The 27,326-nt window shown below is 48.4% G+C and overlaps 2 protein-coding genes across 2 annotated transcripts in view; one reads left to right on the forward strand and one right to left on the reverse strand.

Moving 5' to 3' along the window:
• Positions 1–14,510, forward strand: part of LOC118081075 (inactive serine/threonine-protein kinase TEX14) — a 28,977-nt gene extending 14,467 nt beyond the window's left edge. Inside the window, exons 12-20 of the mRNA XM_035107234.2 lie at positions 1,688–1,878; positions 4,644–4,758; positions 5,991–6,085; positions 7,381–7,530; positions 9,273–9,480; positions 10,568–10,647; positions 10,784–10,857; positions 12,461–12,528; positions 14,229–14,510. Coding sequence (XP_034963125.1) covers positions 1,688–1,878; positions 4,644–4,758; positions 5,991–6,085; positions 7,381–7,530; positions 9,273–9,480; positions 10,568–10,647; positions 10,784–10,857; positions 12,461–12,528; positions 14,229–14,338 — 1,091 coding nt within the window. The 3' untranslated portion in view covers positions 14,339–14,510. The remainder of the gene's footprint in view (positions 1–1,687; positions 1,879–4,643; positions 4,759–5,990; positions 6,086–7,380; positions 7,531–9,272; positions 9,481–10,567; positions 10,648–10,783; positions 10,858–12,460; positions 12,529–14,228) is intronic.
• A 2,877-nt stretch (positions 14,511–17,387) lies between these two features.
• LOC118081076 (cuticle collagen 2) lies at positions 17,388–26,251 on the reverse strand. The gene is made up of 2 exons (XM_060271214.1): positions 25,874–26,251; positions 17,388–19,469 (listed from the first exon to the last, which is right to left on the reverse strand). Exons 1-2 carry the CDS (start codon positions 25,956–25,958, stop codon positions 18,790–18,792), a joined length of 765 nt encoding a protein of 254 aa, XP_060127197.1. The 5' UTR covers positions 25,959–26,251; the 3' UTR covers positions 17,388–18,789.
• Between the last annotated feature and the right edge of the window lie 1,075 nt (positions 26,252–27,326).

The following is a 27,326-nucleotide window of genomic DNA, read 5'->3' on the forward strand; positions in this document are numbered from 1 at the left end:
GCTACCAGATGGTGAAAGAACTGGAGTTCCTTCCACATGAGGAATGGCTGAAATGTCTGGCACTCTTTGGCTTAGAAAAAAGGCAGCTGGGGGATATGATAGAGGTTTATAAAATGAGGCATGGTGTGGGCAGTGGGGCTGGATTGGTCTTTTTCTTCCATTCTCATAAAGCTAGAACTGGGAGATATCCAGAGAAATTGGTTAGTTGAATGAATGAATGAATTTATATACCACCCTATACTCGGAGGTCTCGGGGCAATTTCACAGAACATAATCAAAATAAAAAAACCACAAAATATATAATCAAAATTAAAACGTTAACACACACACACACACCCCAAAAAACCCCACATTTTAAAATGGCATTTTAAGTTGATTAACAGTAGATTCCGCACAGACAAAAGGAAGTATAAACAGTGTACAATTAACTTTTGGAATTCGATGCCGCACAATGTGAGCTTGGAGGGCTTCAAAATGGAATTGGATGGAACTGTGTGGGTTTTAATTGTGGAAGTTAAGCAGATCCTCTTGGGTTCTGAGTTGAGGTTCCTCTGGATCCCAGTTCCTGGGGAGGAAGCTGACTGTGGCCCCCTTGTCCTCTCAGCTGACTTCTCACCTGGTTTGCCTCACTTGGAAACTGAACGCTGGGCTGGACACACCCTTGTTCTGATCCAGAAGGGCTCCCACTTAGGTTCTTACTTCCTCCTCCCCATGAAGGAACATCCCTGCACCTCTGAGGCAACTTCTTTCGGTTACAGATTTGTTATGGTTGCTGTGGGCTGAGGGGATTAAGTCGTCGTTCACTTCCCTCAGCCAACGCAACTCAGTCATCCCAATCCAAAATCCAGTAGTGCCTGCGCCCTGACCTCTGGGAAAGAGGGAAGTATAGAAGCATAGAATAATAGTATCCTAGAGCCATTTGGGACCCTTAGGATAATCTAGTCCAGCTCGCGTAAAGCAGGAATATAGCTGTCCCACATGAGGATCGAACCTGCGACCTTGGTGTTATCAGCACCGTGCAAGGTAAAGAGATGTGGGTGGCACTGTGGTCTAAGCCACTGAGCCTCTTGGGCTTGCTGATCAGAAGGTCGGTGGTTTGAATCCCCGCAACGGGGTGAGCTCCCATTGCTCTGTCCCAGCTTCTGCCAACCTAGCCGTTCGAAAGCCCACCAGTGCAAGTAGATAAATAGGCACCATTGCAGAGGGAAGGTAAACAGCATTTCCGTGCGCTCTGGTTTCCGTCACGGTGTTCCGTTGCGCCGGAAGCGGTTTAGTCCTGCTGGCCACATAACCCGGAAAGCTGTCTGCGGACAAACGCCGGCTCCCTCGGCCTGAAAGCGAGATGAGTGCCGCAACCCCATACAGTAACCTACCTATGGCAGGAGCTAGTTTGGAGAAAAAGCGGGGGGAGGGGGTTGCCATTTCAAACATCCCTGCCCAATATTTTTCTTTAAGGATAGCCACTACTCTTGGCAGACCCTTTTTTTTTGGGGGGGGGTTAAAATAAATAAATAAATGAGGTACTCATAGCTTGATAAAAAATATATATAGTGTGGGCACCAGCACAAAACGGTTGAAATGGGGTGCCAGAAATGAGGCAAGTGCCAATCCCCAAAAAAGCGCTGGCTCTTCTAGACTTATAGTGGCTCTGCCTAACCCTACAAGTCAAGCAACCTGTATTTTTCAGGGGAAGTTCCTTGGGGTGGTTTGGATGGCCTCGCTGTGAAGGAGAAGATGGAAGCAGGGCAGTCTCTCTCGGCTGATGCCCGTGTGCCCCAGCCTCTCTATGAGGTGGTCAAAGGCGGCACAGCCTTGAAGGAACGCGATCGGAAGGGTACTTTCCCCGACTTGCGCTATGTTTTGCGGGCAGCCCAGCAGGTGAGGAGTTAATGGGTGTTTCTTTAGTTTGCCTCCATGTTGTTGGTGTTTAAATTATAATAACCAGATTTATTTATTTTTTTCAGTTTGGAAGGAGATTGACAAGTGTGAGACGGACAAATTTGTTTTAAATGGTTTTTTATTGTCGATTTTTATGCTCTAACCCACCCCGGGGCATTAGGGTGAAGGGCAGGCAACAAATAAACCATTATTAACAATAAATAAATAAAATTAACAACGGGGAGATATTTTAAAAAAACTGTAAACAAAATGAGATGAATGGCAGGTGAAAGCTCGTCATATAACTTCCCCGCAAACAAATTATTATTATTTTACTTATTGAATTTATATGCCGTCCTATACCCAGGGGTCTCAGGGCGGTTCACAAAATAAAATAAAGATAACACCACAAAATGCATAATAAAAAATAAAAACAACAACCCGCAGGGGCGTACCCAGGATCAAAACTAGGGGGGGGGGGCAAGCCATGGTCATTCAGGGGCGGGGCCAAGGCACGGGAGGGGAGGGGCCACAAAGTGGGAATGTGGGCAGGGCTACAGGGCCAGCGGGCCCGACGACTCGGCGACGGCGGCTGCAGCCTCTAAATGAACCCCCTAAACTCTCTCACACTAAATTCCCCTGCTCTGAAGCAGGGCCGTCTCTAGGCCCGGGTCTGGTGGCACAGAGCGCCAGGGTGCCAGGCCACCGGGGGCGCCACTGCGCCCGCTGAGAGGCGCGGCGGAGGCTGCCCCAGGCACGCCTCTCAGCTGTTCAGCGGCTTCAGGCTGCTTTCCGGAGGCGCGCGGGCCTGGGGCCGCCTCCGCCGCGCGCAGGGGCGTCACAACAGGGGGCGGGCAGCACCTCCTGGCCCAGGGCCGGCCCTACGCCCAGGCTGGGTTGCACAGGGCTCCGGCTCTCCAGGTGGCAGCCGTGCAGTGAGCTGCGCCCGCCGCGCCGGGAAACGGGGCGGGTGGGGGCACCAGAGGGATCCGTCACACCACGGCGCCGGGTATGCTTAAGACGGCCCTGCTCTGAAAAGACTGCTTCCATCCATTTAAGGCTAGCCACCCCCCTGAAAAACTCCTTTGGGCCCCGCTTTCCCTCCTCCAGGTCCCCCCGAAGCCTTGCCAGTTCCCACCCTATATATCTGGGATGGGGAAGGAGCTCAGAGGTCTGCTAGTCCTGGGGGGCCATCCCCCTGTGGCCTGGGAGGATACTGGGGACCCTCCCGCCAAGCTGAGACCCTCAAAGAAGAAGAAGAAGCTGCCACCGCCACCTCTCCATCGCAAGGGAGCAAAAGATGGGAAAGGTGGGGTGGCGCAGCGCAGGCGAGGCCCCCCCCCCAGCTGCGACTCTACGGCGGCGGCAGCGGCTCCCCCGCCCTCAACGCCCCTCTCTCAGCAGGGGCAGCAAGGGAGAGAGGCTGGGGGGGGCGCATTGCAAAGAAGGAAACAGCAGTCAATGCCCGGAGAGGGCAATGCACGCAGGGGGAGCGGAGAGCTGTGCCGCCCCCCAAGGCAGCTCCTTTCCTATTGCCGGGGGTGGGGGGCGGCGAGGAAGGGTCACTGCCACTGAGCTACTCCTGCCGCTGGCAATCCGGTGCAAACGCCCCCACGCAGCTTCCTTGCAGCCACGACCACCGCCTTCGGGCGCCGCCCCCCACTCCTCCTTTGCGGGCTTCTGCCCACCGAGGCTGAACTGGCTCCTGTCAGTGCACTTCCTCTCCCGGCCCAGGAGGAGTCTCAGTAGCAACTCCTAACTCAGAAGGGGGTAGGGGGGTGCAGAGGAGGGAAGGGGCGATTCCCAGCCCGTGGTGCCGACGATCGCAGTGCAGCCTATCGGGAGGCAGAGCGCGGCAGCAGCTGCAACCAATACAGGGAGCCGCATCTCCTTCGCTTGCCAGCCCAGCAGAACTCTTAGGCAGGAGAGGTTGCCGCCCGACAGGGCTTTCCATTGGGAGGCGCGAAGGCTTTAGTGGGCGGGAATTGGTGCAAATGTAGGCAGGGCGGGCTGAGAGGAGGAGCCGCCACCGAGGAGCCGCGGCACCAGCAGCGTTTCCTCCCCCCTCCCCTCCCGTGTCAACAAGTGGGGTGCCTGCGCAGGGTATTTGCTTCCCTAGCTGGGCCCGCAGTTTGGCCTTCTAGGGGGGAGCAGCTGCACCCCCCTGCTGGGTACACCCATGACAACCCCATAGCTCCCCCCCAAAAAACCACGTATTTTAAAAAGGCATAAGATAGAAATCAGATCAACCCAAGTCCTGGTTAAAAAGGAACATTTTTGCCTGGCGCCTAAAGGTGTATAATGAAGGCGCCAGGTGAACTTCCTTGGGGAGAGCATTCCACAGACAGGGAGCCACTGCAGAGAAGGCCCCGTTCTCATGTTGCCAGCCTCCGAACCTCACAAGGATGAGGCGCATGAAGGAGGGCCTCGGAAGATGATCTCAGGGTCTGGGTAGGTTCACATGGAAAGAGGCGGTCCTTGAGGGCCTCAATAGCTGCTTAATAAAGACCATATGTAAGCTTTGTGCAAGTAACTTGGGGTGGGTGCTGGATAAGCCGGTCTTCTGAAGGAGTCATTACTGTCATCTCTATCTTACCTGAAGGAAAACATGAGACAAGCATGAGTTGAGCTCAGGTTGCACCTGGCTTCCTTACTGAACATGCAGTGCCTCAAGCTTTTCTCTAGGAATATGCAAGCTGCTGCCGTAGCCCTTCTTGTAATTATCGTGATCAGAAGCATACAGTGTGTTATTTTTCTCTTCCTAGGATGCCTCAGGGGGCATCCCTCTCGTTTCATCAGCAGCATCGTCTCCCAAGAAGCTCTGTCTGTGGGCAGGGCAGGCTGAGTCGGACGAATCATCCCTTCCAATAATTCCTGAAGGTCAGTTTGATCCCAAAGAGTAGGAACCGGCCAGGAAGTACAATGGGGCATTGCTTCATGGGTTCAAGAAAAAAGACGCGGGGAGGAGGAAATCAGTGTAGCACTGAATCCAAGTCCTTTAGTGGTGTCCTAGTTGCACTAGTGGAATGGACTTGTGCAAGAGAAGGTTCTGGAAGCCAGCATGGTTCTTGTGGCTGGGTGTGCAACAGGTTGTTGTGGCCTTCATCTTATTGTACAAGCTTCCACTACTGCAACCATTGCGCTGGATTTCACATTGTGCTGCCATTATTCTTGCCCTTATGCTGTGTGGTCAGAGAAAAGTGAATCTGGGCCCAAAATCCTGAGGTCAAGTGACCAGAATGGATTTGAAAATTCAGGTATTCTCTTGGTTGTTGCTTTTTTTTCTTAAAAAAAAATGTTTAGAGGTACTCTCATTTTGACTCGAGGAAATCACCATTTTATAGTTCAAATCAGGGAAAATAAATACAGTGGTACCTCGACTTACGAATGACTCGACTTACAAATGTTTCGAGTTACGAACAGAGTTCCGTCCACCATTTTGGATGCGGTTTAGATAGGATTTCCCATTGGCATCGACTTACAAATTTTTCGACTTACGAAGGTCTGTTCGGAATGGATTAAATTCGTAAGTCGAGGTACCACTGTACAGTAAGTGGACAAGAGTACAAAGAACATGCATCACCTCATATTACACAGCTGACAGCACAGCTGAAACACTGTGACAGGAAAGAAAGCTGCCATTGGAGGTGGTGACAATGAAGCTGACCAAATCACCATGCTAGATTCCAACTCCTACTTCACACATTAAACGCTCGATTCCATCTGAGACACAGGAAACACCGTGACAGGAAATGGGGCCGCCATCGGGGGTAGCAACGGAACTGACTATTCGCCGTGCTAGAAAAGAAACTAATTTCTTCTCCTGTTAGATTCACAAAATGTTTAGGGGTACGCTTACCCCATGGATCCCCCCCAGAAAAAAGCACTGCTCTTGGCTACAAATCTGATGCTTTGTGAGGCAAGACGTTATCTCTCATAGGTTTGCATGTGGCGGGAATCGCAAATTTTGTAGACATAAGAAGCATGTTGGTAATAATGACTAATAATAACGACAACTGAAGAGAAGAAAGGGGGAGAAATGGAGGCTTGGGAAGGAGCTAAAAATGCTCGTTCTATATGCTCTTGTCTTTGTCTGCATTCTTGTCCTCTAGAGCCGCCATACTTTGAGGTGGAGACCCTCAGCCGGAGTGCAGAACAAAGCACTCCCAATGCGCAGCCTGAAAGTGAGACAACCAGACATGCACAGGTAACAGAGGACCAAGGCGGAATAATGGGCCTGCATTTTGGGGTACAGATTCTTGAAGCTTCAGGAACTTTTTCCTTTCTTCTATGGAGGACCATATTCTGGCACAAGCTGCTCCCACCATGTGATTCCCTAGGATGGGCTGTTATAGCATAGGTCAGGGGTCAGCAAACTTTTTTAGCAGGGGGCCTGTCCACTGTCCCTCAGACCTTGTGGGGGGGGCGGACTATATTTTGAAAAAAAATATGAATGAATTCCTATGCCCCACAAATAACCCATAGATGCATTTTAAATATAAGAACACATTCTATTCATGTAAAGACATGCTGATTCCCAGACTGTCCGCGGGCCAGATTTAGAAGGCGATTGGGCTGCGTCCAGCCCCCGGGCCTTAGTTTGGAGACCCCTGGCATAGGTTAAGTGGGACCCTGACCCAGAGGTGGAGCTAGCTGCTCAGCACCCGGAGGGGCCCGTGGGGGCAAGGCTAGCCGCCCGTGGGGGTGCGCCAGTGGCGGGGAGAGTCCCTGGGGGGTGCCGCCCACAGCGATGTCACCCCCCTTCAGGGATGACACCCTGGCAGGCTGCACCCACCGCCCCCACCTCTCACTGCCACCGTTAGTTTGTGTTCATAGTGGATAAATCTGATAGGGTCGCCATATTTCAAAAAGTGAAAACCTGGACACAAAACTTGTGGGGCTTCCCCCCACCCCCACCCCCCAGTTTTCGGAAATTCCGCCCAGTCACTATTTCCGCATGTATGGCAGCTCCAATTTTGACAAAACAGGAGCGGAAATTGCCAGCGCTCGCTTATTCGTCTCACGTCTGGAACAGAAGTCAATGAAATGAATGAATATGGTCAGCATTCGCTGTCACCTCTTTCGTTCCCCGAAAGATGTGTAATTGATTGCATAAGTTTGCATTGGATTCCCTTTGCCCTGAAATGAATGGGGCGGAATAATATAATGACACTATAGTTTGTGTAATTAATCACACAAATTACGTAAGCTACATAATTTCGTCCCAGCGGACAGCAAGGCGAATAATGTCGGTTCTGGCAGAAGGTGAGCTGCAGCAGAATGGCAACAGGGCTGCGTGTGCCAAGTATGGGGTGGAATGGAAAACGATGCCTCCTGGCAGCCTTAAGCCTACTTTTCTCAACTGCAGTTATTGAAGAGGAGGGACTCTTCCCACTAACTCTGGTAAAGTTTATTTGCACAGCGCCGCCTAAGAAAAAAGGGGAGGAATAATCCATGCCTGGTTAGACTCCACCCGGCGGATTCAATGTTGCTTTCTTGCAGAAGGAAAATAATCAGCAGGGAAGTATCCCTCGCAAATCCTCTCTGGGAGAGCACAAGAGATCAAACTCTGATAGCACCTGTGAACCAGCAAGCAGCGATGAAGAGGACTCAGCCAAGTCAGATAACAGGAGCCTGGTTTCTGCAGATATGGTGAGGTTCTGGGCTTCACTTAAGCCCCGTCAGCCCTGATCTGCAGGCCCCTGAAACCAGATCGCAGGAAACGCTGGTTGCTAAATCCAATATATCCTCATGTTGTTTTAACAAACTTCCCACACACACACACACACACACAGAAAACCCCAACCAGTTATCCTTTCACTTTCCCATTATTAAAGGTAAAGGTAAAGGGGCCCCTGACCATCAGGTCCAGTCGTGTCCGACTCTGGGGTTGCGGCGCTCATCTCGCTCTATAGGCCAAGGGAGCCGGCGTTTGTCCGCAGACAGCTTCCATGGCCAGCATGACAAAGCTGCATCTGGCAAACCAGAGCAGCGCACGGAAACGCTGTTTATCTTCCCGCCGGAGTGGTCCCTATTTATCTACTTGCACTTTGATGTGCTTTCGAACTGCTAGGTGGGCAGGAGCTGGGACCAAGCAAGAGGAGCTCACCCCGTTGCAGGGATTCGAACCGCCAACCTTCTGATCAGCAAGCCCTAGACTCTGTGGTTTAACCCACAGCGCCACCTGGGTCCCTTTCCCATTATTAGGACTCTCTTAATAGGCAACTCAGCTCACTAGTGTAAGCCTCCCTAACCTCTAGTATTTTGCCCTGTTACGCATACAGTGGTACCTCGGGTTAAGAACTTTGCTTCAAGACGAGAACAGAAATCGTGCGGCAGCAGCAGGAGGCCCCATTAGCTAAAATGGTACCTCAGGTTAAGAACAGTTTCAGGTTAAGAATAGACCTCCGGAATGAATTAAGTTCTTAAAACCCGAGGTACCACTGTATCTCGTTTCCCATCACAGAGCTATGTCTTGTCCTCTTCTGTTGCTGTGTCTTTTCCCATCTGTTCCTAACCATTTCTGCACTTCCAACCCACGTCCCTTTCAACCGGCACCCATAGAGGCCTATACATTTGCAGCCATGCTGGAATGATTCACGTTTGATATACAATTGACACATGATCGCCTTCTCCTTTTGGAAGGAGGAGGCAGAACAGGGGCAGGGCGGAAGTTGCAGTCTGTGCTTATAAGTGCTCCGCCAACACACAAGGGGGCCGGGAACAGAACCCCCACGTGAAATGGGGTTATTCGCACCTGGTATAACACTCAATGCTGCCACTTCATTATAAAAAGGCTTTTTTTCCATCGATGAAAGGAGTTTTCACAGAGGGTTTTTTTAGAACTGCATCGTTGAAACGGTAGTTTTGAAGAAAGAACTTTGTATTTGGATGGTGCATCTATAAGTCTCGGCCAGATCTTATTAGAAGTGGTCTTCCCTCCTAGGTGAATGAAGGGGGAATGGCTCTTCCAAAATCATACCTGCCAGCTCCAGCTTTATGTGAACATAATTTCATTTTTTTTATTTAAAAAAAAGAGAGCGCTGCCTGATTGTGAATGCCTTTCTAGGTGACTAAAAAGTTTTTTTTAGTCTACTGATTTCATTGATTAAAGTTCCCTTAATGAGATCAAGATCTTGCTCAAAGCTCCCTCATTCTTGGCATGCGTCCCTCAGTTAGCTCACCCGCACCCAGGGCTCCCCCCCCCCCAGCCGCAACTCAGTTCCGGCACCTCTCAGGTGGCCGCCATGGCCATTGTACGAGAAGAGGGGAGTCTCGTTCACGGTGAGTTCCGGCACCTCTTTTTCTTGAAAAATAGCACTGCTCACACCTAGCATGTCCTCCTCCCTGCTTCCCAAAATTTGCTCTCCTCACAGTTCCGTTATCTCCTTCAGGGGGACCCCGTTGACAAGCAGGAGTCGGCGTTTGTGAGCAGTCTGCAGGATTCAGCCTGTCTCTTGGCAGAAGCCCAGGCCTCGTTGGAGAATCTTGAGAAACGCTTTGCTTCGGGCATCCACATGATAGAATCGCTGGTCAGCCAGCAGGGGGCGCCGGGCCGAAGCTGCCACAGTGATGGAGCCTTGCCTAAGCAAGTAGCACTGGGTGAGCTTGAATCATAGCGTTGGGAGAGATCCCGTGGATCATCTAGTCCAACCCACTGCAGTGGATTCCTCCAGCTGTAGATCCTGAACCTTAAAACATTTGAGATGGGCTGTCCAAATTATATTTTGTCGTTTAAAAGAGTCTGGTTTCTGCAAACTAAACAAAACACGGAAAGATTTACTGTTATGGTTACAATCTACGTAGGAATTATTGAGGGACGAGGCAAAATGCAAATCATTTTGAGGGTCTTTTGCACAATCAAGTGGTGTATAATTTTTGTGAAATAAATTATTTGCATAGATAGATGGATAGATACATAAAATCTATTTATCTATCTATAATATAGAAATGTCTATATTAGTGGCGAATGGGAAGTAAAATAAAGTTGAATCGATACACTCTAACAAACAGAAGTGCTCTGTGATTTTAGGGCAGGCATCCCCAAACTTCGGCCCTCCAGATGTTTTGGACTACAATTCCCATCATCCCTGACCACAGGTCCTGTTAGCTATGGATCATGGGAGTTGTAGGCCAAAACATCTGGAGGGCCGCAGTTAGGGGATGCCTGTTTTGGGGAGAGGTCTTTCCTAGCAGGGCCACATGAGATATCTTAGCGAGGGATTTTGTGGACTGTCTGGAAGGCTTACTCATGCATACAGAGTATGCATTGTACCAGGCATCCCCAAACTTCAGCCCTCCAGATGTTTTGGACTACAATTCCCATCTTCCCCAACCACTGGTCCTGTTAGCTAGGGATCATGGGAGTTGTAGGCCGAAACATCTGGAGGGCCGCAGTTTGGGGATGCCTGCATTGCACCTTTCAACTACAGCCTATCTGACACAAAGTCTCGATCCACTGGAATTGCTCTTTTGTATATTGAGCTGTGCCACCAATTTACAAAACAACGCTGTTTCTCAGCCTCAGTTGTGTATCTATCAAAGGGGAGCTTTGAACCTGCTAGATTCCATATCCAAGCAGTCAAATGATGTTGCTCATGGCCTGCATTATGCCATACCGAATTCTTGCCTCCCTGTCCCCGTTTACATTCTTAAGATTACACTAACGTGCACCTGTCTCCACCTGCAGAAAAGTGCAAGGACCACACTCAAAACCGCTCCTTGCAGACTCTCATTGATTTGTCAGCCAAGGCTAGGAAAAAGAAACAGGTAGAAATTATTATTATTATTATTATTATTATTATTATTATTATTATTATTTTGTAAGGAGAAAGCTGCCAGCTCCCTGTGTCATTCCCTTATGGAACCCTAGCCATTCCCTAACGGTAATAATTTTCCTCCACAGCGAAATCCTGTCTCTGCAGAGATTTGCCATAGGAAGGAGAGCACCCTTGAAGGGCCACCTTGCTGCTCGCAAACGTACGTGGGTTGAACATTTTCACGCAGCGTTGAACAATGAGCTTTCAGCGCATGTTACCTGATAGGTCTGATAAGCAATGCGCCTTCTTACTTCAAAGGCATTTTCACAACTTCCCTAAAATCCGTGGCCCAGTTGATCTTCCAGTTAGTATGTTCTTGCTGGATTTCGATCCTATGCAAGCCAGCTCAGAAGTGAATCCCCAGTGGATTCAACGGGACTTTCTCCCGAGGAAGAAGGCACAGGGTTGCTGCACCCTAAGGGTGCTAAACTCAGTTCTGCCAGCGCAAGAACTTCTGGCTGCACAACAGAACTTCCCCTCCCTCTCCTCTTCCCGTGATCAATTCCAGAGGATTTAGGGCAGGCATCCCCAAACTGCGGCCCTCCAGATGTTCTGGCCTACAACTCCCATGATCCCTAGCTAACAGGACCAGTGGTCAGGGAAGATGGGAATTGTAGTCCAAAACATCTGGAGGGCCGAAGTTTGGGGATGCCTGATTTAGAGAATCCTTAATTTAGAGAATCCCCTCTTTAAAATTTTAGGAGGTCTTGGCTTTGCGCTGACCTCTCAGCAATATAGGAACAAATGTGTTTCTTTTAATCTTTTAAATCAGGGTTGAGGAACCCATGGCCCTCCAAATCTCATTGGGCCACAGTGCCCCCATCTTTCCTGATCGCTGGCCCGGTGGCTGGGGCTGACGTGGGTTGGAATCCAACATAATCTGGAGGACCACAGTTTCTCCAGTCCCTGTTCCAAATCAAATTAAGGGACAGACAGGTGGCTTCGTCAGACCCAGGTCTTATCAAGTAGATGGGGTCAGGGTGGCAAAGACACAGTCTCTCACAGGGGGAAAGAGTAGCAGGGTCCCCTGGTTATTCACAAGCAAGACTGACCTGGAATGCTTTATAGGAAGCAGGGTGTGTATCACATGGGCGGGCCCTGTTTTGTAGGGACAGTGAAATATACTCGGAGTCGAGAGTGAATTTCATGCTCTTTCTTCAGCTTGTAGCAGAAGAAGAAGAGAAGAATGGCTCTTTCACTAAAACATCTGCTTATATACACTATTTACACAATGGGCCTTGCATGATTGGCTACTTCAGGGCTGCGCCTGTAGGCCAATCAGGTTGCGGATTCACTTCTGCCAGCAGCCTAATTGGCTGCTCCCGCAGGCCAATCAGGTTGTTGACTCGCTTCCACCTGGAGCTGGATTGGGTGGCTCCTGCGGACCAATCTGACTGCTGCATTCTGGATCCTATTGTTCTAGGATTCTGCTCAGTACATAACAGACAGGAAGTTGCACCACCTTGTTGCTACGGTAGCAGTAAAACCCAGGAATATTCCCCCATGCTCCACCCGCACCATTGCCTGGAAATATTTTTCAGCATTAAAATAAAAAATCGAAGCGCTACATGACCCAGAAGTCCCGACAGTATTGCTTCCTCCTACTTAAATTTGTTGGTAATTACTCTTCTGAACTCGTTTCTAAAACCAGGCATGTACTTTCTGGAAGTTACTTCTGCCTTACATTTCTCTCATTTCTAAAAAATAAATAAAAATACTGCATGGAACTGTGTTTCAAATACATCTTGCACATCCCTCCACAGGTTGGACCTCCTTCAGGAAATCATTCAGGAGCTGCAAGGAAAAGGCGATTCTCCCACTGTGAGCCAAAGTAGGTGGAGCAGTCTGTGTACATACATACTTTGAAAGCACATTTATAGCACCAGCTCCCCCCAAACCTCAGTTTGCCCCTCACAACTACAGTTCCCACTGTCCTTAACAAACCACAGTTCAAATGTGATTTAAATGTATGGTGTTTACATCTGAAGGACAAAGCACATACAGGTGAAACTCGGAAAATTAGAATATCGTCGAAAAGTGCATTTATTTCAGTAATGCAACTTAAAAGGTGAAACCAATATATGAGATAGATGCATGGCATGCAAAGCAAGATATGTCAAGCCTTTATTTGTTGTAATTGTAATTATTTGTCGTTAGGCAGGTCAATTATAAATGGAATGTAATTAATGAAATGTAATAGCGATGTTTATTTTTGTTTATTTTTGTATTCTTGTAACTATTTGTTTTATTACTGTGGAATTTCCAAAAGAAAGCATATGTAAAAATTAAAAGAAAAATAAAAAATAATAAGTTGCATTACTGAAATAAATGCACTTTTCGACGATATTCTAATTTTCCAAGTTTCACCTGTATATATCCACTGTTCTAAATACTGTATGTGACAAAGTAGTGAAATAAGTTATTTGTTTATGTATCAAAACAGTTGTGTTTTTTAATATAAAAAAACACCTCTTTGCTATCTTGCATCTTCACTCACTCTGGTTGCCATCTTGTTCATTTTTTTTAAGCACGGCTTTTACATTTCTAATATTAGAAGTTCATGCTCATTAGCCCCCCCCCTTTTTCTTAAAAGAAAGCATGGTAATTAAATTAGAGGGCTATGAATAAGTACTCAGAACACAGGAGTGGTCAGGGAGATGACTCAGTTCTATGCTGAGCTAACCTGCCACCTACCTGCCCATAACTTGAATGGCTTCCCTTCAACTTGGAGAGGAATAGGTATGTCTGGCCAGAAGGTGGCAGGTGACGCCTGCTCTTTAAAAAAAAAACAGATCTTAGTTAATGACTTTATTATACAATGTGGGGTTTTGGAAGGCAGAATATACACAACAAACCAATTCTGTACAGGGGCGAGTTGTCCCAGGTAATAAACCACTGGAAGAAGAGGCAGAAGTTTCAACAAACTTGCACCATCGTGGACGTCACCATGTTGTCAAAGGCCCTAGGTTAGATCCTGTCCGTAGGATTATAAAAGGGGTTGCACATGACACCTGCAAAGGAATTGTGCAGCTTCCTGAACATACTGCGGATTTCGTTGTCCCCAAGTTCTGTGTTGGGAGAACCTACTGTGACAAATGTCTTCCTCTCTATTACTAAATGTGACACAGGAATCCAGAGGTGAAGCCACACACACTCTTCTCCCGCCGCCTCCCAAATAAACCACTTTATTCTTGGGAGTTTATAAGTAAAGAGACTCTCCTTCCAGCTCACGTGGCCTGGTATCAAAGAAAAACTCTAGGCTGTTTGATAGAATAACCAAAATAGTACCCAAATAGGAGAGGGAACGTAGCTTGACAATAAAGCATGAGTTTTGCATGCAGGAGATACAGGTTTCAGTCTCTGACATCCCCAATTAAAGGATCAGGTCTCCACAGGTGATGTGGAGAGCCACTGCCAGAGTAAGCAACACAAGGTAGACAAATAGATGGGCAGCTTCCTGTGTTGCTAAGTGTGGAATCTTAACTGACTGCCGCATTGTGTCTCATAAAACCCCACCCCTCACTTCCTTAGGACAGCAAGCAAGTAATGGAAAAGGACAAGCTCCTGCCTCAGGGCAAAAGAAAACAACTCCAGCCCCCTTTGCAGGGCAAGGGGCGGTTGCTAGCTTGAAGAACCAGTGAGTGATCCTTACCATAACCGTTCCACTGGAGAGACTGGACTGGACTGGACCAGAGCTCCCATTCTGAAACAAAAGCAATCTGCATCCTTGTTCCTTTATCAACCCGTATGCACCTTGAGAATCTACTATCCCGAATACACAACTTCTGACGCATTAATTAAATAGTTCAAATGATTCCTGCACTTCTGTGCAAGTTCTGTTTCTAATTTGTGTTACCGGGGTTGACCAAAGTAATTTGCAGAGGACTCTGGACGGGGGAGGGGGGAGCTACGGGTCAGGTTTGTACGGAGGCTTCCAACCCCGTCAAAGGCTGGCCGTGAGTCCAGAAGGGGTCAGGTTACTTCCGGGTTTCGGCACATGCGCAGAAGCGGCGAATCAGGACCCCCGCGTGCGCAGATGCAGCATTGCGGGTTGAGAACGTGCCTCCTGCACGGATCAAGTTCGCAACCCGAGCGTCGTGTGTGTGTGTGTGTGTGTGTGTGTGTGTGTGTACACACACACATATTTATACAGAAAGGTTTAGTCCCATGTTTTCAAAACAAATAGCATGAAAGCAATTGGAGTGTACCATTCTAGAAATGTAACTTGCCACCATTGGGACGAGGAGGGGCAATGAACAGGACTGAGATCGCAGTAGGTATTGAGCAGAGTGAGGTTGGGGTTAACCCTTTCCTCTTACCTTACAATCCTGATGAACCCCCTCCCCCACCTCTGATCTACTATTAGCCTCCAGAAGAAAGGCTCCATTGATCCTGATTATATTGGATTGCAACCTGAGGGGGGAGGAATAGTTAGGCCTCACTGCCGATTGAGAGCTTCCAGTTCTTTTTGGGGAGCCCACAGACCTCCATAAGCTGTCCTGGAAGGTCCTAACAAAGAAAGGCACGAGTTTGCTTATCCCTCGTTTAATCTGAGAACTACAAAGTGGCTTCCTCACCTGGGTCCTTATAACCAACAGGGAGCAGGTTTAAGATTTCATAACACAGCAGCATCATCATTTGTCCCTCAGACCATTCAGTGCGGCCAGATAGCAGGGCTATAGAGGCATCGCAATAAAATTTGGGGTTCTGTTTTCAGTCTGGTTTTACGTCGCTTATCTTCTCTGCAAAATGGAGAGCAGCTTTGGGGATTAGTTTTTGGTTTTTAAAAGGGCACCTTACACACAAACAGCTGGACTCTTAAGACCCACAAGGGAGGTTTTTGAGCAGGGTGCTATAGCACTTCTCTGACTTAACAGGTACCTCCATTCGCAACTCTACAATCTAATGCAAAGTTAAATGTGCATATGTTCTTCGCCAGTACACGCAGTCTCTGTCTCTGTCTCTCCGCTTTCCGACGTGTAACAGCATTTCCTTATGGAACAAGTGAAATATCATCATAATTATCATAATTCTTAATGTAGTGGGGAAGGATGCTTTGAGGCATCGGTTGCTGGGATTTGGGCAGGCAGTGAGTCAACAAAAGCAGGTCTATCCAGTATCCTGTCTTCCATCAGAAACCAGAAATAATGGCATAAATAATTTGCTGCTGTACGCTTCCACGATCCAGCAGTCTGAGGTTAGGAAACGCTTTGAGCTTCAGCTGACATTTCCTAACTGTATTGGTTAATAGCTGTTGATTATATGATCCTCTCTTAGCCTTTTATTTACTGTGGTCAGGCTACTGGCTTTTAACAGCTCCTCGGTACAGTAAGACAGAGCGGGTGAAGGATGGTTGTGTCCCAAATGTGGAAGCCTCCAAACAGGCCGTAGCAATTAAGGTTCCTTTTGTTAGCTGGAATCGGATGAGGCAGAATGCCCACCCAGGCCACTGTCAGGGCTGGTGCTAGGGTTTTTTGCGCCCTAGGCGAGATCACCTTCTGGGGGGCCCCCCCATTAATAAAAAATAAAATAGAAAAAATGCAGCGCTGTGAGGGGGCGAAGCAGCGACGGCGACCGGAGGATCAGCGCACTTCCCCGGGCAAAGAGACCCGCGTCCATGGGCGGCAGCGGGCAGGCTTGCCAGCAACGCCCCCTCCATTTTGGCGCTCTAGGCAGGTGCCTAGTTCACCTAAATGGACGCACCGGCCCTGGCCACTGTAGTCAATTCTCTTCGTAGCTTCACTGCGACTTCCCAGGGAAACGATAATATAGGCAAAGCACACTTGTCGGTTGGCCAGGTCTTACAGATGGTATCTTTTATTTCTTGAAAAACTGAACCACGGGGATTGAGGGCCATCCATCAGAAGAGGATAATTTAAAAGGCTGACAGCCCCACCACAACAATCCCATAACCCACCAAGCATTGTAGGATGGAGTGAGTTTAACAGAAAAGCCCTACTTGGATGCTGCTATCAGCCCCCAACTAAAGACTTCAGAGAGAAACTGGAAATGTGTGTTGTTCCTGTTGAGCACTTAAATATGGGCAGGGAAGGGATGGGGCAGTCCAGAGAAAAGCTGGGAGGCTTTCGAGTATTTGGGAAATGAGAGTTCTTCATTCAGCTTAGCTTCATGGCCTCCCTTCTCTGTGCCGTTCTCTATAGATGTCTGTTGCACCACAATATTAGAAACGAAGGGGGAAAGCTCTGGTTTGTATTATGGTGCCTCGCTAGACGAAATTAATTTGTTCCACGGGTCTTTTCTTATAGCGAAAAATTCGTCTAGCGAATCCCATAGGAATGCACTGGATTTTTTTGACTTTTTTTGCCCATAGGAACGCATTAATTGAATTTCAATGCATTCCTATGGGAAACCGCGATTCACTAGACGAATCTTTCGTAAAACGCATTCGTCTAGCGAGGCAACCTCCGCTCGAAAAATCATTTCGTTAAGCGGAAATTTCGTTAAGCAGGGCATTCGTTAAGCGAGGCACCACTGTATTGATTTCCACCTCAGATTGGGAAGGCGACTTAGTTCAAAACTCCAGATCAGCCGAATGCTGTGAGGCTCCTTTCCAACGTTGCGGTTTCATTCCCATTCTTTTCTACCCCTCTCTCCAAACTAGCAAGATGGCCCAGGAGGAGGATCTGCTTAGAGGCCCTGGATCAGTTCCAAAAGAAGACCATTATGGCATTACAGTACATAGGATTTTAATACAGGCATTTTGTCTGACAAGAATACAAAAAAGGCTTTGCTTCCAAAGGGGTTATGGTACATAACAAAAGCAGGTGACAAGAGGTGACAGAGGTTCTTTAATACATTCTGCTTCAGAGAGAGAGAGAGAGAGAGAGATGCACTAAACAATCAGGCCGGCATCACAAGCAACTATAAAACATTTTTGATACAAACAGCCCCTTTGATTTTGCCATCTCAGGCAGGTTTAACTCCCCTCAGGATTGCACTACGCTATGCAGGCCTGGTCCAAGATGGCCAAGATGCTTCATTTATGTTGGCACAGACACAGCCTGCTCAACTGGGCCGTGTAAACTGGTTCTTAATCAAGCGGCGAGCTAGCAACTATTGCTTGAGCAAAGGATTTCGGCCCCTGACTGGACAAGTCAACCCATATGACATACTATACTTTTAACCTACTGCGCCACATGGAGGAGTGGGACAGAACTGTGACACCAGAAGGCTGAGAGCAAACGATTCCGCCTTGGGATCTGGGCTACCAAGGGGGTTGAGAAGGAAGGGTTTCCTAATGGAAGAAGCAAGGGGGCATTGACTGGGAAACAGCTACACTACCAATTTGAAACTGGATTGCCATGGGAAGGCAACCCAAATGATCAAGGGTCTGGGAACCAAGCCTTATGAGAAACAGTTGAGGGAGATGGGTATGTTTAGCCTGGAAAAGAGGAGACAGAGGAGATGAGATAGCCATCTTCAAATCATCTGAAGGGCTGTCCCATGGACGATGGAGCATTGGAGCAAGCTTATTTCTCCTGCTCTGGAAGCTAAGACCCAAACCAATGGATTCAAGTTTACAAGAAAGGAGATTCCGACTAAATGTCAGGAAGAGCTTTCTGACAGTAAGAGCTGTGGAACGGACTGCCTTGAGAGGAGGTGGACTCTCCTTCCTTGGAGGTTTTTAAGCAGAGGCTGGGCAGCCATCTGTCACGGATGCTTTGGTTGAGATTCCTGCATTGGGCTGGATGACCTTCCATCTCCGATTCCTCCAGAAAACTCTTGTAGTTCTATGGCGGTTTGGAGCATATTTGTCAGGCAAAAGTTCTGAAAACTCCTTGGTCAGGAGGACTCATAACCATGTCTTTTGAATGTGTTTTAATTCATTTTTTAAGGGTAGGGGTCCAAAGCTTGGGGGGGGGGGAACACAGCCTAAGATCACATACGCCTCTTCAGTGTATCTGAAGAAGTGTGCATGCACACGAAAGCTCATACCTATGACAAACTTAGTTGGTCTCTAAGGTGCTACTGGAAGGAATTTTTTTTAATCTTTTGTCCCTCTCAGAAGAGTTGAGCTGACATTCCACCCACCCCCGCCTCAAGTTCCCAGGATGTGGACCAGCCTTTCGCCCTAACAGTTTGGTGTGCAAGGGTTTCCTTTATCCCCACTGTCTCGCTGTCCACCAGGCTGCACACTTGCAGGGACGGGCCCGTAGCTGCCATCATACGTGCCCCTCGGCCCATATGCTACGGACCCGCCGCTGTAAGCCGATCCCCCTGCTGCAGCTCCACCAGCGCCATATGGATAAAGCCTAGGTGGTTCGTTTCGTATTGGGATGTAGCCTCCACCCCGCTCCTCAGCAGTCGGTATGTATGGGAGCCCAGGTCTCTTCCACACTGGGCGGGGGAAACCCCGGCTGTTATATCCAGGGCCATACCCATACTGGGTAGCGCCACCCGACATGCCAGGTTTCACATTTGGTGCCCCTAACGCAGGAGGGAGCGTCCCTCCAAATATAGACCCCAGCGGTTTGCCCGACAGCCCAGGCCGGCTTGGCTTGCCATATTGGAAGGGGCTCGCCCCTGGTGAACTGGGGCCAGCCGTAGAAGAACCCCCTGCCTGTCCCCCAAAGGTTGCAGGGCTGCCACCCACTATGCGGGTGTCTCCTCCATCAGGGATGCAATCTCTTCGGCCCATTGACGAGACGTCGGGTTGCATGAGGCCGCTGGGCAGAGAGTTCCGCTGCACTCCAGGAGGCATGGGCTGCAGGTCTTCCGTGGACGACCCTTCAATGCATCTGGAGGCTGAGCCTAGAAAGAGACAAAGCGGCCGATTTCAGGAATAGTAACAGTGGCATTCTGGGACTCGCCATGACAACCTGTCCTGTTGCCTTTGGTCTGCCAATGCAGTGAAAGGTGTGGAGGCTCAGGGGGCATTGACGCAGAATGGAGACAATGGCGAAACAGAAGGGGGCAGAGCCAGGCCCAACCCACTCCGTGGTTCTGTGTAGAGAGCCCCTGCCCGGCTGCTCAGTCTTCAAGAACTTCTGGTAAACGAACTCAGATAGCAAGCCCCCTGTTTAAATCCTGGATACAGGATACAGCAATGGGAAGCTAGGTGGACCAAGAATCTGCCTTCGCACCAAACATTTAAAGCATTGCAATGCCACTTTATGCAGTCGTGGCTTCCCCCAAAGAATTCTGGGAGCTGTAGTTTGTTAAGGGAGCTGAGACGCTCCATTACCCTCGCAGGTTCCACGAGTGGTTTAACAGTAAATCTTCACATGGGAACCCTAGAGATGGTAGCTCTGTGAGGGAAATACTGTAGGGGTTTTTCTAATAACTCTCAGCACCCTTAACAGCAGCTCCCAGAATTCATTTTGCACATGTGTGCACATATTATGCAGATTTAATTGGGGGCAGTTAAAGGATTGCTTGTTGCTTTTTTAAAAGGTCACCTGTTTACAGTGGTACCTGGTCCATTATGGCAAAAGGGTATATTGCTCTACCATTGTCTGTGTGCTAGCTCCCATTTGACAGCCTTCTTACTTAACAACTAGTCCCTGTGGGTGGTAGGGGGAGGGCATTGCCTGTCGGTTCGCTCCTCCTAAGTTAGTGTTGCCCTTGTAAACTCAGAAGGGAGACAGACTGGGACAAAACTTGCCTGTCATTGGCTCTTGCTCCCCCTACTGTTGACCTCCCTGCCTTCCATCCAATCAGGTCCACCAGGCACTGCTGGTTTTTTTTGTTTGGTTTGGTTTTTTTAAGTTTAAAAGAAGTCTAGGCTGCCCTTCAGTTCAGCAATCGGGATGCAGTAAAATTGACTCAACATAAGATCGCTTTAACTGGATGACAGCCCTCATTTTTACATCCTAATGGAATTGAAGGTAAGACATTCAGGAATGCTGTCAAGCACCTTAATTACCAGGCTCACATTGGAGAACCATTCTTTCCACGGCAAGTCACGAGGATCTTTAAAATCAGTTTCAGCTTGCGCTGAGTGAGGCCTCTGATGGCTGACGAGATTCTTGGAAGCACGAGGAGGGAAGGCAGGAAAGCAGCTCGCTAAGATGGGAGGAGTAGGCAGGGTACCATGACCCGTGGGTGGCATAAAAGTCAAGGGGTGTGGAGAACACAGACTGCCGTTCAAAACAACCAAAGCAAACAAAGGCTTATTGAGGACGCTTGCTTTCAGTTCGCATGCTCTGTGTCAGGGAGGGGCAACTGGGAAAGGGGTGGAGTGGGCCCTTCTGTGGGAATGTTGACATGAGCAAATCTCTCAGGAAGAAGGGCACCATGCTTTGCATTAAAGAGGAATCAGGACGCCTAGTTCCTTCATCGCAGATCTGTGCCTCTCCTCCGAACGTGGTTGAGCTCCCAACTCCCGTCAGTCCCAGCCAGCATATATAGCTGATGGTCAGGGATAGGGTTGCCAGACTCAATAGAGGACAGGACTTTTGTGCCTTTAATTGCCCTGCTCTCTTTTGAGTCTGGAAACCTTAAAGAGAAACCAGCAGACCCTATGTTTAATTTCCAAGCAAAGGGTCTGCTGGTTTCTCTTTAAGGTTTCCAGACTCAAAAGAGAGCAGGGCAATTAAAGGCACAGAAGTCCTGGCCTCTATTGAGTCTGGCAACCCTAGTCAGGGATGATGGGAGTTGTACTCCAGGAATATCTGGAGCCTTGCTATTTTTCTAGATAAAAGAGGTGCCGGAACTCTCCATGAACGCCTCCCTTGTTCTCTTTTCATGGCAATGGCGCCCACCTGAGAGGTGCTGGAACTGAGTTCTGGTGAGTTCCAGCTTGGGGGAGCCCTGATCTGGAGGGCTGCATGTTGCTCACCCCTCCTCTAACTCCTCCTGTGTCTCACCCGGCAACAAACAAATTATTGAAACAAAAGGGGGAGTTGGTGCATTCTGGGTTTGCTAAGTAACATAAGAGCTCATGAGAACCTAAATTGGATATAAAATTGTATAGATAACAGAATGCACAAATGGTAACAAAGATACAACAGAAGTCGGAAAAGCGACGGGGAGAAGTCGAGGGGGGAAAGGGGAGGGAAAGGGGGAAAGGTGACGGGAAATTGAGATGGGAAAAATGATGAAATGAATTGAAATGTATTTTTCTTTTTCAGTTATCTTTGTTATTCTTTATTTTTGTTGTTGGAGATATTGCAGAAATGGAATTGCAATGAATGTATTAATTTAAATAAATAAATACAGTAAGAGAGAGAACCTAGGTGCAATTGGGTGGGTAGGTAGGAAGGATTCCAAGAGTGCTGGAGTATAGCTGGTTGATTGTGATTTATGCTCATCCACATTTTACCTTTTTGTCCAAATGTGGACATGCACATCAGTGGCTTTAAATGCCGCAAGGTCATTTGCACCCGCTCCATTTCAAGTTGCAATTGCACATTGCTGTACACAGCACAGAGAGGGGCTGGGGGTGTCTTTTTCCAATGCACATCATCCCTTTGGTTTTCCCACCGCTGTAACTCCAGATACCCCTATTGATGAAGCTGTCGTCTGCCCATGTGCAGTGGCTCAAACGTACACACCACACCTCCGTTTAACTGTGAAGTAAATGTGCCTTAAGTTTTCCTTTTGGGTTGAGGCTGGTTTGAGGAGAAACGCATCAAATGGCAGTATATTTCGAGAAACCACAAGGTAGCTCTGCGTCGTGGGTAATGGGTGCATGCAAATTCAAAAGCCAGCAGTGGGAGTGCGCCGGAGGCAGAGTAAATGGTAATGTGTATGCAGCCTCGGATAATGCACAGTGAGAAGAGGCTTTTCTGAGACATTTGCTCTGTTAGTGTATATGGTACATACAAAATGCATCATACGATCACAAGTCTGCATTTGTAGCACACTTGCAAGCACAGTTGAGGTGTTGAATGCCAATTTTGCAGCCGCGCAAGGAGCAGTGTTTTATAATGCAGTGACTGGAGACATTCTGCAGGATACATTTATGGAAATTGATTCAATAAGAGTCTGCTGGATCAGGCCAGTCGCCCATCTAATTCAGCACCCTGTTCTCACAGTGACCAACCGGCTGCCTGTGGGGAACCCATGTAGGATAAAAGCACAAGAGCACTCTTGCAGTTTCCAGCAACTATGCATCCACTATGCTCCCATGGCTGGTTTTGGAAGCCATTAGCCACCTTCTAGAGATCTATCCTGTCCTTTCTTATGAAAAGCTGCACTGGATGCATTTCCCCTGCACAAACCAGCCTTGATCTGAATTAAGAATAATTCACGCCTTATCCTCCAGCTTCGCAACTGCTAATCAACCTCTTTGCACTGCAAGGCTTTCCGCATCAGGCACGCCCAAGAGTTTGATGCCCGATACCGCCTCTCATTCCCAAGCGCTGAATGCATTTGGAACATTACCCAGGAATTCTGACTCCCAGCCAAAAAAACATTTTCCTAATCTATAAGTAATAAAACAGAAGCATAGCTTTCATCACTAGGGACGGACTCATCTCACCTATAAGACATTTGCCCCAGGCAATGGGCAGGCCAAGAGCATCGTGTTAACCTGATCCAGGTCAAGTGCTGGCAATAATCGCGATAAAGGCAAACATGGGAGAAGGCGGGGGGGGGGGAGAACAAGACTAGGAAAAACGAAAAGGGAAGAAATGATCTGTATTGGCAAGATGTCATTCCCATCATCCACTCTCAAGATTCTATTCTTCTCCATCCACCTGCATTTACATCTCATCTCCTATTTCATTCTGTCTGCTCTAGGTGTGCAAGGTTGACTCTTGTTTGTTCGATTACTAGCATACGGTTTTATGCTGTTAACCACTTTGTTAACCACCGTTAAATGGTGGTACAGTATATGTTCTATAAACAGTGGGCAAATAAATAAACGAATATTGGATCATCTTCTTCTTCTTACTCCCACTTTAAGGCACAGTGCCATTCCCTTCCCTAGGGCTGGACCAGCTCTCGTTTTTTTTTGCAATTGGAGCAGTGTTGCAAATTTCCTTCCGCATTCCCCTGCTATCATTCCCCATCCATTAGCAAGAAAAGAAATTGCGCTCAAAAATGATCAAAGGGGAGGGGGAAATTGGGTCAAATTCTTGTGTGCAGGGTACGATGCGAGCTTTTTGTTGTGGTAACCTTACTATTGAAGTGGAGGAGAGGTTTCTGAACATCCTTTAAAAAAAACAACAACCATTCTGCAAATCCTCTTTCTAGGGGGTCTACACTCTGTAGTTTCACTGGACACTTGCGTTTCCTGAAAACCACCTGACATCGTCAGCTGGGCTTCCTTGTAAGTACAGGAGGCCAGGGAGTCTGTCTACCAACGCTACTGACAGCTGTTTATTGTTGTTTTTAAGTGAAGCCTTTTTGCTTTTAAAGAAATCAGCATGGGTTGTTGTTTTTTAAAAGAGATTTTTTTTTCTGGAACAAAATGATCAAGCTCACCAGTCTGAGACACTTCCTGGCTTTCTGTGCTTCAGTTAAAGCCCAAAAGAATAATAGAATCCTAGAACTGTAGTCTAGTCTAGTCAAACCCCCTGCAATGCAGGAATAGGCAGCTGTCCCAAATGGGGATCGAACCTGCAACCTTGGTTTTATCGGCACCATGCTCCAAGCAACTAAGACAGTGTGAGGTGTAGAGAAGGGTTGTTGCTCAGGGGTAGAGCGCACACCTTGCATGCAAAAAGTCCTGGGTTCAACCTCTAGCATCTCCAAGGCCAAGTTGACAGATATAATAAATAAATAATAATAATAATTTATTATTTATACCCCGCCCATCTGGCTGGGTTTCCCCAGCCACTCTGGGTGGCTTCCAACCGAATATTAAAACAGTACAGCATTAAACATTAAAAACTTCCCTAAACAGGGCCGCCTTCAGTTGTCTTCTAAAAATAAAATAATTACTTATTGCCTTGACATCTGCTGGGAGGGCGTTCCACAGGACGGGTGCCACTACCGAGAAGGCCCTCTGTCTGGTTCCCTGTAACCTCACTTCTCACAATGAGGGAACCGCCAGAAGGCCCTCGGTGCTGGATCTCTGTGTCCGGGCTGAATGGTGGGGGTGGAGACGCTCCTTCAGGTATACAGGACCGAAGCCGTTTAGGGCTTTAAAGGTCAGTACCAACACTTTGAATTGTGCTCGGAAACCTACTGGGAGCCAGTGTAGATCTCTCAGGACCGGTGTTATGTGGTCCCGGTGGCCACTCCCAGTCACTAGTCTAGCTGCCGCATTCTGGATTAATTGCAGTTTCTGGGACACCTTCAAAGGTAGCCCCACGTAGAGCACATTGCAGTAGTCCAAGCGGGAGATAACCAGAGCATGCACCACTCTGGCGAGACAGTCCGCGGGCAGGTAGGGTCTCAGCCTGCGTACCAGATGGAGCTGGTAGACAGCCGCCCTGGACACAGAATTGACCTGTGCCTCCATGGACAGCTGTGAGTCCAAAATGACTCCCAGGCTGCGCACCTGGTCCTTCAGGGGCACAGTTACCCCATTCAAGACCAGGGAGTCCCCCTCACCTGCCCGCCCCCTGTCCCCCCAAAATAGTACTTCTGTCTTGCCAGGATTCAACTTCTGCCCAACAGATGGGCAGAACCACTCCTCTGCTAATCACCTGGTGTCAGTTGACACTTCTTTTACACACATACATACTGCTGTCAGGGAACTATAGCAGACAGCCTTCCTGGCTTCTTGCACTTACAAGGGAGCCTGACAACCAAGGATGTCAGCTGATTGACAGAGCCTGAAAATCCTCTTTTGGCTGAGCCAAAAGCTCATTCATTACCTGCCCCACACTCGATGCCCAAAATACCTTGTTAAGATATAGGCAACTTAGCAAATCTAAAACATGGGCATCCCAAATAGCAAAGGAGCCAGGTAAGAACATGAGAAGACCCTGCAGGGCCATCATATCCATCCATCAGAATGGGCGCCCGGGCCCCGTGGGAAACCTGCAAGCTGTACCTGAGCACAATAGCCCTCTCTCTTCCTGTGGTTTCCAGCAGCTGGTGCTCAGAAGGTAGATTGAGGGACTATTAGGGATTTACATACCCTCCAACACTTCTCAGCTGAAAATAGGGACCTCCTAAGGAAAAGCGGGGCATTCCGGGATCAAATCAGAAACCGGGACGGCTTCTTTAATTCCGGGACTGGAAAATAGGGACACCTGGAGGATTTGTACTGATGATGTCTGAATGATGATAAGCCCTTGGGCCCCACCAAACCATACCTTGCCATTGGAGACACAGAACCAGGAGGAAGGCCGCAGGAGCCATGCCACAGAAGGGCCATCGCCCAGGACTTCCACAGTTCATATCGGGAGGCTTCTGAGAGGAGGAAGAGGAGGAGAAGTTCTGCTTCCCTCTGCTGACTCTGCCTTGGAGTGATGGAAGTATCCTGCTCCCTCCCTCTGTATTCTGGAATTTATATCACCAGAGCCCCACCCAGCCTTGAAAATAGCATCCCAAAATGGGATTAGGAGGCTGCATTCCACCTGCTCTATCACTGCGGTTGGCCACACCTGTCAGCCCTGCCATTAACTGGATGGTGCTTTCAGGGGAACAAGGTGATTGGGTGGGGAAATGGGAGGAGCCCATTTCGGGGGGAAATATGAACAAATTCCTATGCCCCACAAATAACCCAGAGATGCATTTTAAATAAAAGGATACATTCTACTCATGTAAAAACACCAGGCAGACTCCACAAATAACCCAGAGATGCATTTTAAATAAAAGGACACATTCTACTCATGTAAAACATGCTGATTCTCGGACCATCCGCGGGCCGGATTTAGAAGACGATTGGGCCGCATCCGGCCCCCGGGCCTTAGTTTGGTGACCCTGGCCTAAAGAATAATTTGCTACACTAAACGACCTCTTCAAAAAGACTCTTCCTCTGCACAGAAGTTGGTACCATCCTGCAGTAAGGGTATTACAATTAAAAGCACATGTGTTCGGACACCCATTTTTCGCCTTCTGAACAAAAACCCTGGAATTTCCCCCACCACATTCCTAGCTCAGTCAGTAGAGCATGGGACTTTCAATCTCTGGGCTGTGGGTTCAAGCCTCACCTTGGGTGAAAAAATTCTGCATTGCAGTGGGTTGGGCTAGATGACCCACATGGTCCCTTCCAGTTCTACAGTTCTATGATTCCAGTGGTCGTTTCATTTCCCTTCATCTCCATGCTAAGCCGCGTTTGGCCTGCTGGAGTTTCTGGTTGTTCCCTTGGTGCCAATGGGCTGGGACCAGCTAAGTCGTTGTGCGAGGCAAACCATTTCTGCTCGTGCAATGGAACTTTCCGTCCCTCTTCCTTCAACATGTCTCCACCACATCGCTTCCCAATCTGCTCCAGATGGTTGCGGGGAAACCCAGATCAGATGTTGAAGAAGTTTAGGGGAAGAGCAGAGGGAGGAGAAGTCCTGTTGTACTCGTGGAAGTCTTTCTGCTTGCACAGTGACAAAGGCTGTTGCGCAACTCTGCAACCGATGTCCTTCTGGCACTGGTTTTGGAAGCAATGTCCACACAGCCTAAGCCACAATTCATATCTATCCTGCACCTATCCTTTTGTTTTCTTACGGAATGCTGCGTTTCAATGAGCTTTCCCCCAAACTGGGTTTGATCCGAACTGAGAAAAACGATGGTCTTGCTTGTGTTGGGAACTGACAATGTGTACACAGCCCTTGT

Source organism: Zootoca vivipara, chromosome 2, assembly GCF_963506605.1.
Source record: "Zootoca vivipara chromosome 2, rZooViv1.1, whole genome shotgun sequence".
NCBI lineage: Eukaryota > Metazoa > Chordata > Lepidosauria > Squamata > Lacertidae > Zootoca > Zootoca vivipara.